This window comes from Sylvia atricapilla, chromosome 4, assembly GCF_009819655.1.
Source record: "Sylvia atricapilla isolate bSylAtr1 chromosome 4, bSylAtr1.pri, whole genome shotgun sequence".
NCBI lineage: Eukaryota > Metazoa > Chordata > Aves > Passeriformes > Sylviidae > Sylvia > Sylvia atricapilla.
Window position 1 is genome coordinate 48,774,678 of NC_089143.1, and position 14,720 is coordinate 48,789,397.

Below are 14,720 nucleotides of genomic sequence, written 5' to 3' on the forward strand. Positions count from 1 at the left end.
GTTTACCTGCAATATGTGGATGTTATTTATCATTTACTTCTTGATCTTTTTTTTTTCTCCACATAAGCTGTCCCTGCATCTGAGAGAGGCGTCAACAGTGGCAAGTTGAGCGAGGAGTTTGATTAACCATGAGAGATCAAAAGAGCTACAGTTTGGCCAAGAGCTCAAGTTTGGCCAGGTGATTAAGACACAACCTGAACTGTACAAAGACATTTTGGGTAGCCTTCAAGAGGAGGAGCTTCAAATTAGGTAAAACAATCCTTCTGGCTGGAGTTCAGGAAAAGTACTGCAGCATGATCCCTCCACCCTGTGTTTACATCAGGTACCCCTGGAGGTGCCAGGCACAGCCTGGGTGTGCTCAGGGGCACTGCCTCTGTGCTTTCTGAGAAGAGGAGGTCACTGGGGCTTTCAAAGCACACCAGGCAAGGCAACAGGGCAGATACTGTTTTGGAGGAGTTCTCCTGGAAAGGGGGTACAGGTAGGATGTGCTATGAGGCCATACAAACTTTGCTTTCTGTGATTTTTTTGGCTTAGAGCAGGGTGGCTGTGTGTACACACTCCACATGGTATTTTTAACTAGCTCATCTTACTTTTCTTTGAACCCTTTCTAAATGTTAGAAGAGTGAAGGCTTTTGTTATAACAAGCAGAGCCTGACAAACTGCTGAGGGTTTGCACCTGTGGAATGGGGAGTACCTCACTCTAGGAGAGGTCCTTCTTGTTAAGTAGTGCCTGCTGTCCTAGAAACCTGTAGGAAGGGCTTTGGGAGGTTCTGCTTTCCAGTGCTGGTCAGCCTTGGCAATACTTCTCAAATGACCCTTCTTACATGTATTACCTGCATGCATAAATAAGTATATATTTTTTCATAATGTTGAATTGACTGGCTGCTACAGGTATGTTCAAATTGTTATCTGTTGCTCTTCACTGTAGCTTCTTCAGAGGAGGTGGAAAGTTTATTTTATTTTTTAAGTTCCAGTGTCTTTGAGAACAAATGAAGAACAAATGTAGATAAATCACTGGAATTATTGCAAGAAATATTGACTGGAGAGAGAAAATTATTACTTTTTAATGGAATTTTGCTCTGTTTTGTTGAAATCTTTTTCCTGTTTCCCTTCAGAAACTAGGTAGAAGTTGTTGATAACCTTCTGTTTGTTGTTTTCTAGGTAGAAGGTATTAATAACCTTTTGTTTGCTGTTTTCTCATCCAGCAATCATTAGCATATAGCTTTAGGGAGTCCTGCAACATACCACCACGTTTTATTCCCTTAACTTCGTCATGGAAGAAACAAATTTTGTGATTCTGACATACATGAGAATTGAAGATAATTTCTGACTAAATGAATGATGCTGGAATTTATGGGCCAGAATGTCAGCTGATGACAAAACAGCATAGTTTGAGCTAAAACCTTTATTGCCAATTTGCTGCCAGCTGAATCGATGTGACTGTACTTTCCTAGCAGGGCAGTAACACTCAGCTTAGTTGTGCTGTCTCTGCAGTGTGAGCTCCAGGAGGGAGGTGACAGGGGTGGGCTGCACTGATGGGTGAAGCTCTGATCTGCAAATATCTCACAGTATCTTGTGTTCATCACCTCCCTGGGACAGAGGTGGACACACTGAGTAGAGGAGAAAGAGCTTTAACATGCAGGGGAAAAATTTTGAATTTCAAAATCTGCCATTACCAGTGGTGGGACTCTGTGTGTCAGTAAGTTGGGTTTTGACTTGAAATAAGCTTTTGTCTAAGGGTGTGTTGGCAGTAGCAGGAGGAGTGTGACAAGATGCAAACCAGAGCCATGAGGGGTTGCTCCAGAGCTTGCCATGTCTTGTGGCCTCACAAACATTGCTGAGGGCAGCAGCAAGGATGACACATGGCTCCAGACTTGCTCTGGCAGGTAGAGAACATGGCAAGAGGCAATCCCTTCTTCATAAGGATAAGTTGTGCTGCCTTTTCTCTTGTCTCAGGCAGCAAAAACTGATTTTCAGCATTAGGAGATGGCCAGAAGGCCAGAACATGTAAAAGGATGGAAAAAATGAAATGGAGTCAGGAGCTGGGAGTGAAAGCTTGATTGCTTGGGAGTGCTCTCCCCCAGTATGGACCATGGGAAAGCAGAAATAAATTGTGGGTGTGAATAGAAAATAGTTGCTTACTAAGGAGTTTAATTGAGGGTTCAGATGATGAAATCAGGAAAAATAGATATTTGTACTAATTTTAGTCTTTATTTATATTTATATACACTTAGAAAAAATGTTCTTTATTTTATAACAGAGAACAAATGCAGAGGAGAGAGAACAGCTAAGTGCTCTGTGTTTCTGCCTGCTATTTTAACAAGAGGTCCTCAAGCTGATATGGGTTTGTATCATCATTTGCTAAGGATTCTGTGCTTTTTAAAAAATTACTTGCTAGGTCACAAACTCATTTTACTTGTCACCTCCTGGATGAAGAAAACAGTATGATTGTTGAAATGATTGTTAAATGGCTGATGTTGGTGGCCCTTGGTCAATTTAAAATACTAATATTACATTTTTAGGGTATTGTGAGTATTATTACATGGATGGGCAACAGTTCTTCTGCCAAACTTGGGTTTGGTTCACTGTTGTTTGTTTGTTGAAACACTGGCAAAAGATACAAGTTTTTATTTTCTTTTTTTGGTATGCAGAAGGCCCAAGTTGCAACATTCAGGACATGGACTTTTTGAAAATATGATGGAGTCTTAGGGCAGGAACTAAGTTGGTTGCCTGCCAGATCTGAGCTGCTGCCTGGGGAAAACAAGCAATAGAGGAAAGGCTACAAAGAGAGTAATTTTTTTCTTTTGACAGCTGGCTTATCTATCTGAATTCGGAAGGTCATAGTCAGAAGGCATAGAAGGAGTAATAATAGCAAAGTGTGTTTTAGAGAATGCCCTGCTGCTTTATGGCTATTAGGAAAATACCACAGGAATGAATTTTTAAAAATAGCTCAGCATTACAGGCACAAGGGGTGTGACTGTGGCTTCAGGAAAATGTTCTAGCTTCTTTGTTCCTAAAGTAAAAAAAAAATCCTGTTTGCTTAATATTTATCTGGAGAAGTAAATTGGCCTTTCGTGCCAGAGAAAACAGTGTTTGGGTTCAGCAAGTCCTGAGGCAAAGAAACTTTATTATTGTTTGGGCAGGATCTGGAAAACGCTGCCAGGTGCAGTGCTTGATACCTAACTTGAATGTTCCTTGTAAATGGGGAGGCCTAAACTTATAAGTATGCAGCTGAAGAGAAAGGCTTTGATAGCCTGTTTTTCATCAAGAGCTCAAGACCACAGCAGCAGCAGAGAACTGGAAGATGGAGAGAAAAAATTGAGCTCTTGGAACAAACCAGGGGGTCAAATGCTTTTGGAGAAACCATGAAAGCTTTGTGAGGAGGTGGAAGAAGAAGTGTGGAAGGGTAAGGGATACAGAAGGTGGGAAGCTGTACCTCCACATGGTGTTCTGTAGTGAGACATGCAGCTCCAAAGCCCACAGACACACTTCCCATGGGCAAGAAAAGAATCACTCCAGTTCTGAGTTCGCAGCCCTGGCTGCTTGCTGCTGAATCAAAGACTTGGTCATGCTTAGAAGCACCACCAGTGCCCACTCACCTGCTGTCAGTCCAGTGTAGCCTCATCATCCCCAGCTCCTGGGGCTGCCCTGGCACTCTGGAGTGGGCAGTGCAGACCTGATGGGCTGTGAAAATTCAGGTGGTTGTGCTTCATGCCCAGCTGGGAAGGCTCAGAGGCAAATGGGAATTCTTTGTAGGGACTTGGTTTGAATCTGTTCACACCGAGGCTCCAGCCCTCACTGAAGCTGGGGCAGTAGTGGCAGGATTGGGTCCTGCCAAGAGTCAGAGCCTCAGCCAGGTAGTGAGCAGCACAACCTCTCCCCCAGCCCAAAGGGTTCAAATGACTGGAACTAGAGGAAGCAGCTTGAGGAGGCATTTTACAGGTGAGAGTATTTCAAGTGTAGTATTTATACAATTGCTGGCAGCTCTGTTGAAGAGCTTTTGATAGGTTGATGTCACTGTGGGCTAGACTGGAAGCTCTGCAGAAAAGTAGTAGTGTCCTGAAACATGAGGGTGCAAGAGCTCTCCCTTTGTCTTGTCCTCTGCCCTGGTTTATGTTGGTGCAAATGCAATGTTTAAGTCTTTGAATGTTGGTAGCTTTGTTTAATTGAAAAATCTACTCTGGAGCCCTTATAGTGGTCTGCATATGAGATAGGAATGACATGTTGTACCTAGGTAGAAGAAAAGCAGCTGTGGTGCGCAGTAGAATGTGATAGAGAAGGGAGGGATGTTGGATTTCAATTCTTTGATGTGGGCAGAAGAGATTGTTCATTTTCAGACAGGAGAAATAGGATTTTAAACAATATTTCTTACTTTGAGTAAAAACTCCATTTACATCCACTTTGAACTGATGCTTGGATGTTTGTTTCTGGAGAACATGCAGTGAGTTTCCCAAGTGCTTGGCAAGAGATAGTGTCCTGTTAAAAGTTAACTAGAGGCTCAGATAAATCACATACAAATAGCTCAGAGAGCGTGGTGAATTCATCAGTGTCTGATGTACTTGCTTGTGTCACGGCTGCCCAAGTTCCTTTGTAATGTGGTTTGGGTTTCTTAGCTTTGTGATGCCCTTTCCAGCAGTTCCTTCAGGAGAGAATGTCAGATGCATTTCTTTGAGCAGCATTTTAATGTCTCACCTGACTCTGGCAGTATAAAAGGGATGAGTGAAAAAGTTCCAGGCTTCTGGAAGTCAGAGACTTGTTAATAAAGTTTCTTCCCTTCAATAATGCTGGATAACAGAAGCTTTTAGTTGAGTTACTGCTTTGAACTAGCTGCTGTTGCAGGTTAGGCTGATTGACCTGAGTCTCTGTGGTTGAGGTCAAGGGGACAGTGTGTGGCAGGAGAATTTGTGAGTTCAAGTGAATGGCGCTTAGCTACTCTGGGTGCATGATATAAGCATTTGCTCACTTCTCTTTTCTGTCATGTGGGTGACTTTACTCACCTTTCTTATAGCAGGATGAAAAAGGGTGTGGAGAGGTGCATAATTTTTTACTCATCTCTTGAATATGTTTAGGGAGCTCACAAGCAGCCTGACCCCTCAACTGAAAGGCTGGTGTGCAAGGCTTGAGACCACTGGAACAGCCTGTGCCTGTTCTGCTGCAGCTCTGTGCAGTTTCCTTACGAGTGCAAGATGTTTCTCTTCCCCAAAGGGAGTTGTTGCCACTGAAACGTGAAGCAGGGGTTGTCCGTATTGAGTGTCAGGACAGAGCCATCATTCCAAGGATATTTTTAATAGCAAGGTTTGAAAATCCCCCTCACATAATGTTTTGCATGCTGCAGGATTACCTTGTAGTTGCTGTTGGCAGCCTCATATGGTCTGGAGATGCTGTGTTCCCAGGCTATTCCAGGCAGACTGGCTGTTGGAAAACACAAGTCTGTCAGTTCAGGGCCAGAAATGGAGTCCAGTTGTTTCGCGGTTGTATACTGCTGAGTGCAAATTGCAGGATTTCTTGCAATTTTGTGCCTCCTGCAGTTTCATGCATAGCTGCTTCTTGAAGTGTCACATTTCCAATCTGTCTGCTGCATGCTCAGGATATTGCCTTATTTGGGGGGCATTTGTGGTTTGTTACCTGCAGACAATGGGATTTCAGTCGGAGCAGCAAGTGCACAGGGTGGTATGGAATGGTCTCCTCTGGTGAGGGTCTCCCTTTAGGGAGGAAGCAGACTTCCATATCAGGGAAGGAACAGCTCCCTACTTTTATTAGGGCACAAGAAAGTTTCAATTTGCCCAGTGTCTATTTAGTAGCCTAGCTGATACCTCTAGAGAGAAAAATGAAAAGAGTTCCACACATTAGAGACCACCTGGTCACAGCCAGGCACAGAGAGAGGTAGTCATGGTCTGTGTTGCTGCGATGCCAAGCACACTCTTTGGATGAAGTGGTACCCTGGGAGGGGATAGCTGAAGGAAAGATGAAGAACAGTGTTATGAAGAACTCGTGTGAGAGGCTGTGGGCTGTAGCTCTGTGGCTAAGAAGATTCTGTAGTTGAATCCTTACAATTCCTGTCTAGCTCTCTAACTGCCAGTGTAATCTGACCAAAGGCCCTATGGTGATGAAGGCATTCCTGAAGTACCAGATACTTTCTCTGCCTATGTTCTGTATTTATGTAGTATTTTTTTAAGCCTGTCACATACCTTTATTTGGCAAGAAATTACTCTGAAAAAAACCTGGCAGAGCAGTTCACAGTGAATTTCATAGTGAGTGTGCTAGGGCTGTTTGCCAATACACAGATGAGCTGCCAGAATGCTGAGGTCTCCTACCCCCCCAGGAAACTTCCTGATGTACCTTTTGAGTAATTAAACATCATTCAGTTCTAAGAGGCAATCTTCAGTAATAGAGTTCATCCAACTATTATTTTTTAAAAATTATGATAGAACCAGTGGCACATGACAGGAGAGTGATTTAGTTTCTCACAGTTTAATGACCCCTCTAACTATGCAATACAGGTTCCTGGTTCCTTTGTAAATTGATGTGCACCGTAGAGTTGTGGACTTTATTACTAGTGAGCAGTTCCAGTGGCTTCAAACCCTGTGTATTCACAAATGGCTAAAAGAATCCCCGCAACTATTAGCAAGAATCATCCACATTTGAGAGAGAACACTCAGCATTGAGAAATGGAAGCTTTGAAGAAGCTCCAACAGCTTTGGTCCTCCAGCTGATCCAGGAAACTGAGGTAAGATGACAACATTCTTTGAGCCAACTTAGAACTTCAGAGGGATGGAAGTCGAAGTGTCTCTCTTGGACACCCCTCTGAATCATCTTAATCAAATTTCTTGCAGTTATTTTCTTAATTTAAAACATAACTGGCAGTGCTCACTACTTATTTCCATTTAGTTCTCTACTCATATTGTGCTGGATGTCAGGATCATCTTTACTGAGGATTCTGGTGGTGTCATCACCAGCTGAGGTGGCACACATTGCCCAAGCTCCCAAATAAGCTCTTGCTTTTGTGCTAGACTTGAACCCAGGGGTGTGAGAATCAAAGTAAATTTTCATTGGAAGGCTTTTTTTTTCTGTTCTTTGCAGTTCAAAGATGCTAGTACTGAACTGGAGTGTATGCATGCCACAGTAATCCTGCTTCACACACAAGGGCATTCTGTCTTGAACCATTCTGATAGAGGAAAAAATCTGCTGAGTCTACTTCTATAATTTCTTTACCTAAAATGGGGACAGCACAAAAGGCAAGCGAAAAGGTGACGTGGTTCACTGTTTCTGCTGGGGCACCATGGTATAAAACTAGTCATGGTGTCTTCCTGAAATTCCTTGAGTGTGACACTCTCAAATTTTAGCACCGGTGTTGCAAACAAATGCAGTAAAATGATTCTCTGAGTACACACTATACTTAGTCTTTCCAGGTGCTTGCCAAACTAAAAATGAATATATCAAGAGTGTTCAGAAAAAGAGTCTGAGACAAGAACATGGGCAGCTGCAATGCATGTCAAGTTAAAATCTGGGAGAACAATGTCACAGAGGACTATTCCTGGCCTGAAGAGAAGGCAAAAATTCAAAGTATTAAGTTTAAAAAAATCCTGGGGAAGTGCTGTAGTAACTTGTGGTCAGAGGAAAGCAGGATTTGGCTGTATTACAGAGAGAAGCATTCTCATCCTGTGTGCCAGATGGACCTGGTCTTCCTTGCTCAAACACTCAATACAGGTTTGGAAGAGGTCACACAAGTGCACAAGGAGAATTGGTAAGAGCCAAACCCCTAAAATGTGATTTGATTAATTTTGGACTTACAATCCTGAAAACTTATGTGGGTTTCTGAAATCTAGAGGTGTACTGTTGAAAACTTGTCTTTGTGCTCCATGATGGTGTTTGGTCTGTTGGCATTTTAAACAAATGGAGCATTACAGACATTCCAGATGCATTTCCTCATGTATCACTAGGTCTGCTTGATGCAGTAGGTGGGGTCTGACAAAGGAATCTCCTCAAACTTTTAAAGTTAATGCAGTGATCTTTCAAATTATTACTGAAATTTACCGCTGAATTTACCACTAAAATGTTTTGCATTTCTTTCCAAAGTTGAAGATTACACCAATGCATTGTTCAACTTCTTTGTTTTTAGTTGATGTGGAAAATCTGAGGTCATAAAACGCTGTGTGACTACAGGATGTCAGGATAAAACAGCAGGTAAGAAAGTGTTTTAATCATCAGAAAAACTTCAATAATTTTGGTGTTTGAGAGATAGATCTATATAAGCAGAAGTTTTCATCATATTTAACTGGACCTCACTTGCTAATTAATAACACTGTATGTGTAACACCCACAATTAAAATTTTAAATACAGCCATAGTTTCTTGTTGCAAATTTTTAAAGGCAGATTGAATAACTTTTAAGGTAAGTGTCACAATGCATTGCTAAACTCAAGAGACTTTGGATCAAGCTATCTTTCTGATAAATACTGTGCTTCATTTTTAAGGAGAAATAACTTCTAATGGGATGTATAGAGAGACCCCTAGCACATGGGTTAAAGGCTACTGTGGCAGCTTTTCTCCAGCAGAACAGAGCAGGATGATGGAGGCTGCTGTCATAAATGTTCTTCTGTTCAGGGTTGTCTTCTCATGACTGTCTGACTCTTATGAGACCAGTTACTGTAATCTCCAACTATGGTAAAACCAGTGTTGACCTCCATGTCTCAGGTGATTTATTGAAGGAAACCGTAGGGAAGCTTTTCTTCAGAATGAATTGGCTTCACTTAAAGCACTCACTAGTGATTTAGTGACATGGCTCTGATGAGAGATGAGGGCACTGTATAGAATGGAATCGAGAACTAAAAATCTTGTCTTGGTCTCTTCCATTCTGCTTTTGATATCAGCAAATTCATAAATTTGCACACTGCCACTGGTCCCAGTACCTGTCATTTATAAAGAATCTTATTTTCAATCTCCTTGGGGAAAAGAGCTGAATACATCTTTTAAGAACATTCAATTATAAACTGGCAAGAGGTTAAACATTTGATAAATATTTTCATGTTAATTTTGTGTAATTTCTTCTGCTTGCCTAAGTTTCTAAGTGGGAATTTCTACTACCTATTTTCTAAATCCAAAATTTACTATAATCTACTTCATAGGAAGACTGCAGGCCATACTTTCATACAGTTTTTGAGGCTCATATGGAAAGGGCAGTTGTGGCTGAGGTGTGTGACTGGATGGAACTGCCTGAAAAGCACCTGGAGAGCAAGAACTGGAGAAGGATCCTTACAACAGAACCCCTGAGTGACCTCACCCTGTCTATTCGAAAGACAGAGAGAAGACAATACACAGAGTCACTGCACAACCAGCTTTGGAGGTGAGTGACCTGCAGCCACAACAGCCCCCTCAGAGCTCAAAAACACAGCTGAACTCCTGTCTTGTCATGCAGCTGTCACAAGGCTTTACAAGTCCATGTGTTACTGTGGCAATGAAATGCATTGATAAACAAAGACCTAAACCCCCCCGTACTCATTGCTGTCTACCTTCTCAATTAATTCAGATTCTGGGTTCTAGGGACCATTCGTAAAAATGGCAAAAAACTCTGATAGTCTTGCATTGACAGGGGTTCCATTTTAACCAGGGAATCTTAATCTCAGAAAGCTGTAGTAATATGATGAGCCAGACTAAAATGTGTTAATCTTATATTCCTTGGCATCTAACAGCAGTTTGTGCCAGTTGAATCAGAGTGAGGAACAATAGTGAGGTAGCTGCTCCTCCTTGTAAAATGGACATCTAATACTGCAGAAGCTCTTAAAGTACCTGTGAGACTTCTCTTAAAGTTAGTCTAAAAAATTACCATTCTTCCTTCTGAATAATAAATGCAGCATTCACTTCATACTACAGTGTTTTGATTTTTAAAACTAGTAATAAGAGCTATTTCACTCTGGGATTGTCATCTTCTGTTTCATTTCACTGCAAAGAAAATTGTTACTTTCAATCTAGAAATGAATATAAGATTCCCAATTAGTAGCAAGTAACAGTCTCTTTTACTGATTACTTTAAAATAAGGACAAGGTATTTCAATTATTCACAGATATTTCTGGCATATCACAAAGTAACATATAAGAAAAAGATCATAATCATATTTAAAGCAAAATACTTTAAATTTTAATGTTTACAAACACATTGCTTTTTTCCTTCTCAAAAGACGTGCTGATGCAGTTTTGCAGGAGATTCTGTATTTGGTCACATACATTTCTGCTCTACATATCTACATACCGTGTTGTGTCCTAGGGGATGAATGGGAAAAAATATTTTCAGACTGGTATGTTGTCAGGAACAGGGATTCAGAATATGACCTCTGATGATCTTGCAAATTTGTGTCTGATTTGTGTCTGTGGACTTTGTACAAGACTGAATATGCTATGCAGCTGACATTTATTTTACACTGTTTTTAAGTATTCAAAAGAACTGAGAGCTATTTCTTTTTTTTTTTTAAGGCTGCACTACTAACAACATTTTGCCAATCTCCTGTGATTTCCTTGTATTTCACTTTGTGACATATAAATCACAAGTTACTTTGTCAATTTTAGAATTGCTAGCAGTGATGATGATGCCCACTTAAAAAAATTCCAAACCAAACAGAAGAATTCCCTGGGAAACTGCACAGCACACACATGATACATAACTATAAAATTAGGGCAAAGTTTTGATAAATACTCAGTTTCCATTAAAAATAATAGTTGTTCTAGTTCTAAAGAATAAAATGCTTATTATATACAGAAGGTTGGGTGGAGTATGGACATTTGACAAAGACCACTCGAGGTATTTCATGGTCTGAATTGTTTGTACAGTGTTAATGCAGCTGCCCTTTTTCCTCGTGCGTAGGCTTGTGGCACCTGTGGGAAAGGAACATTCCTGGCAGTGTCAACGGGCTCAACCTTACAAGAGCCAAGTTCATCTTCTCCTGGCTGCTCAGTCTTCAGATGAACCAGGAGCTTCTTGCAGGACTGAGAGCCCTTTAGGGCTTGCTTGTTAGCTCAATGCAAACTTGTACAGCATTTTTGGATGCCCGTTTCCATCAGGTGAGTGTTTGGCCTTTTGCCTTCAGGACGTTACAACATGAAAAACTGCATCAGCATTTTTCAATGAGCACCATTAACTGACTTTTTGATAATTTGGCATGACCAGCAGCATTGAAGAAGATGCTGAACTCCTGTCTTGTACAGAAAGAAACTACAGCTGCCAATTACTCTGCTACTACAGCCTGTAAAAACTAAAAACATAAATATGTTAACCATACACATATACACAAAACACAGCAGTAGCAATATTACAGGATGCAATGCCTACTCTCTATAACTGGTATTGGTTAATACAGATACAACAGCAAAAATAAATGCTATTTCATATATGAAAAACCTTTCTTCAAAGGTCAGTGGCAGTAAGCCAAAGTTCAAGTCCAGGCTGTTATCAATCCAATGTGACTCACACAAAATAATGAAACATAGCACTATGGCATGATAATGGCTGCCAGTTAACACTGATACTTTGAGATGGAGCTTTCTTCTGCTATCATTTGTAACTAATTCTCCCTTTTTCACAAGTGCGCTTTCTGTGAGCACTAACCAGACATAACGGGACAAAGTAATTACATCCAAAATTTGATTTAGGGGTAAGGATTAATAGAAAGAACCAGCTGAGATTGGTTTTCCTCAATCCTGGGAGGTGCTCTCCATGTATTTAGGTGAAATTTTCATGAGATTGCACTTAGTAAGTTGTTGCTCTCCCACTTTTCTTTTCCATGCAGTTCTGTTTCAAAGTTTGGTAGGAATTGCATGACAAGGGCAAGAGCAGATGACTGCTGGTCAATTGTCTTGGCTAATGCTCTTCAGAACAGCGTCCTCTCCTCAAGACCACATCATCTAGTCCAATATCCCCAGTCCTTCCTTTCCCTTTTTCACCTCTGAAAATAACCTAGAAAGAGAAATAGAATAATTTGAGTGGGAGATAAAAAAAAATTACACAGAGGTAATTCATTAAAAAGTGTTATGGAGGATTCTGGTCTTCATTCAAATTCTCCTCAGGTTTCCAGTAGGCCCCTCCAAAATCACCACCATTTAGTTGCTTTTTGGGTTTCAATTAGCTAGAAAATAAAACTTTCACATTTCTTCATGATTTCTCTTTGGCAGAGGCCTTCCCTACTTACTTAACAGTTTTCCCTCACTCCCTGATCTTTGGATAAGTGTCCCAGTGGTTCAGGTCAGCAGCCCTGGATGCCCATGGTGGCTGGAAAAGATCCCAAACTCAAGTGTGGCATGAGGCAGCTCCTGTCTGTGGTGTGATGGATGGCAGCCCATGCTGACAGCTCCTGCAAGGGGGTCAGGAAAGACGGGGCAGTGCTAAGGGAGACTGCCAGAAGTGATAAATTTAGGGAACAGGAAGATAAGAATACAGCAGATGTATTGTTCACCTGTTTAACATGTCCTTATTCTCAGTCTGACATTCACTTACAGCTAACAAAGTCAGGTATCTTTGCTACTGTTGCTGAGGTTAAGTTTTCTAGAAAATTATCTGGAGTAATTACAGCCTTAATATTAATTTTAGAGCTAGACACTGTATATGTCTTGTAGCCTGCTCCTATCATGGACATTATGATGTGTGAGCTTTTCAGAGCACGTGGTATTTAAGCCAGAGTAAAACAGCCCCTGAAATACCCAAGTCACTGCTTCAGATCTGAAATAAAAACTACCTTCAGAGGCTGAAGAATAACACTGAGCTTTTGATACCAGTTATTCACACAATGTTTCTAAAATTTCCAGGTATTGAAAGATTCTCCATGGCACTTCACTCAGCTTCTTTTGATTGCACTGAACTATTCTGTGTTATGGACATTGTTAGGTCATCATTCACCTCCTTGGCCTGATCAGCTGCAGGGATGCTAAAGGGCACAAAACCACTCATGACTGCACATGTAATCTCCTTGTATTACCAAAAATTACTTATTTTCAGTATCTTTGCCCTGGTTTAGCCAGTTACTTAATCCACAGGGGATTATTCTTCCTATTTCATGGCACTGTATTATTCAAATCATTACTCATGAGAAATCTTGATACATGTTTTTTTTTTTTTTTTTTTTTTTTTTTTTGATATCTCAGTAGAGTAGGCCTCTGTCCATGAAGCTGTTCTTTCCTAGGTGGTGATTGTCTTAAAATGGGCTGTACCAGGTAGCTCAGGAAATGACACAGTAGCCTGTACCATTTCTGTAGCTGTATTTTTTTGGGCATAAAACTAATTCTAAAAAATGCACAATCATCTGTATTATGATTCCACTGGCAAAGATCAAAGCAGTAAAACAGAGTGAAACTAAACCCAGAAGATGAACGTTGCAGTGCTGCACCATTTAAGTATCTTCAGTTCTTCATGCAAAACCCCAAAAAGAAACACAGTCATCAGTACTTACACTCTTGATGCCTAGTCCTCGTAAAGTTAAGTGTGTCTGTCTCCAGCCATGGCCACCATTTCTTCCCCACACAGCTGGGCCGTGAGCACCATTTTTCCTTACAAAGACTTGGAGGGCACCAGAATGCAGCCCAGGCACCTTATGCCTAAAGGACAGGCACAGATCTCCAGCCTGAGCCACGTGACCCAACAGCAGGGTAAGATGTGCTGCTCTTCCTTCCTTGCCCTTGGGATCGGAGATGGTAAGGTACTGTCCCCCTGCAGTGGAAAAAGCAGTTAGCTGGGGGGATTTGTTTGCGGTTTTTTGACACTACTAGGTTGCAGGACCAAATGCACAGGAGTTATTGAAAATAAATAAAGGGGTCAACAAGGTCCAGAGAGTGTAAAGTAAGGAATACAGAAGAAGAACTAGTGCACCTGCCTCCTACAGGGTAAGATTTACAGTGCGGTCTTGTTCTATACATCAGTACCAGGTGAGTGTTGCCTGTCTAATTTTTATTATTTTTTAAAAAATAAAAAATACCCCTCTCAAAAACTAAAACCTTGTCTACTCCATCATTTCTGACAAGCCCTTGGTCACTGCATGATTTTAAACTCACAGTGACGTTAAAGCTACTGTGCAAATTTATGCACCTTTCAAGCTGCAATGTTTTGCTGTTGGATGGATAATGGAGACAAGAATAAATGATATTATGTAATTGAGCTATGGCTCTGTCCCTTTCCTTTTGTTTGGGAACTGTGTTAACAGGCTAAGTCTCAAAGCATATCCATTTGCAACCTTGATAGCCTCTTTTATTTAACTGTAATTTAAACTCTTAATCTGGATTAGATAGAGAAAGCAAGAAGCAATAATGATTTCCACATGGCTGTTAACCCCAAATTCTAACAGCAGGAAGTTGTCAGTAAACATACATACTCCAACTGAAAACCCTATTACTATCTCTTATCATGTTTGAAGTCAAGGTGCCTTCCAGAAAACACTCAGAACATGAGAAGCTAAGGATCTCAGGTATGGCAACATCTATTAAACCTAAAAAGAAAAAAAGGCACCTTTCACACTGAGACTCAATGAGATTTGTCATCTTGGAGAAAACCCAGACCTATATGAGTTGTTTGTACTTTTCATTAAAGCTTTTCCAAGGTGGGTGAAACCTTTAAAATCTGAAATTACCCAAAGGACAAAGGTTCAAAAAAACCCTCCCAAACCCTATCTTACACTGAATCTAAGAATATTTTTTCTTTATTTGATCAGATTTTACATGTTTTTTAATTTAAAAATGCCACCTCTACCGT

The 14,720-nt window shown here is 40.8% G+C and overlaps 1 protein-coding gene across 2 annotated transcripts in view; it reads right to left on the reverse strand.

The window, feature by feature from the left end:
- The window catches only part of NPNT (nephronectin), a 274,897-nt gene that overhangs the window by 216,279 nt on the left and 43,898 nt on the right, over window positions 1-14,720 (reverse strand). The window contains exons 10-11 of one of the 2 annotated variants that reach the window (XR_010743468.1): window positions 13,429-13,685; window positions 11,759-11,942 (exon numbers count right to left, since the gene is read on the reverse strand). Coding sequence is in view for 1 of the 2 variants with exons in the window: in XM_066317834.1 (XP_066173931.1) it covers window positions 11,847-11,942; window positions 13,429-13,685 (353 nt within the window). In the remaining variant the exon portion in view is untranslated. Of the gene's footprint in view, window positions 1-11,757; window positions 11,943-13,428; window positions 13,686-14,720 lie in introns of those variants that run through there. The other variant, XM_066317834.1, reaches the window with a different exon arrangement.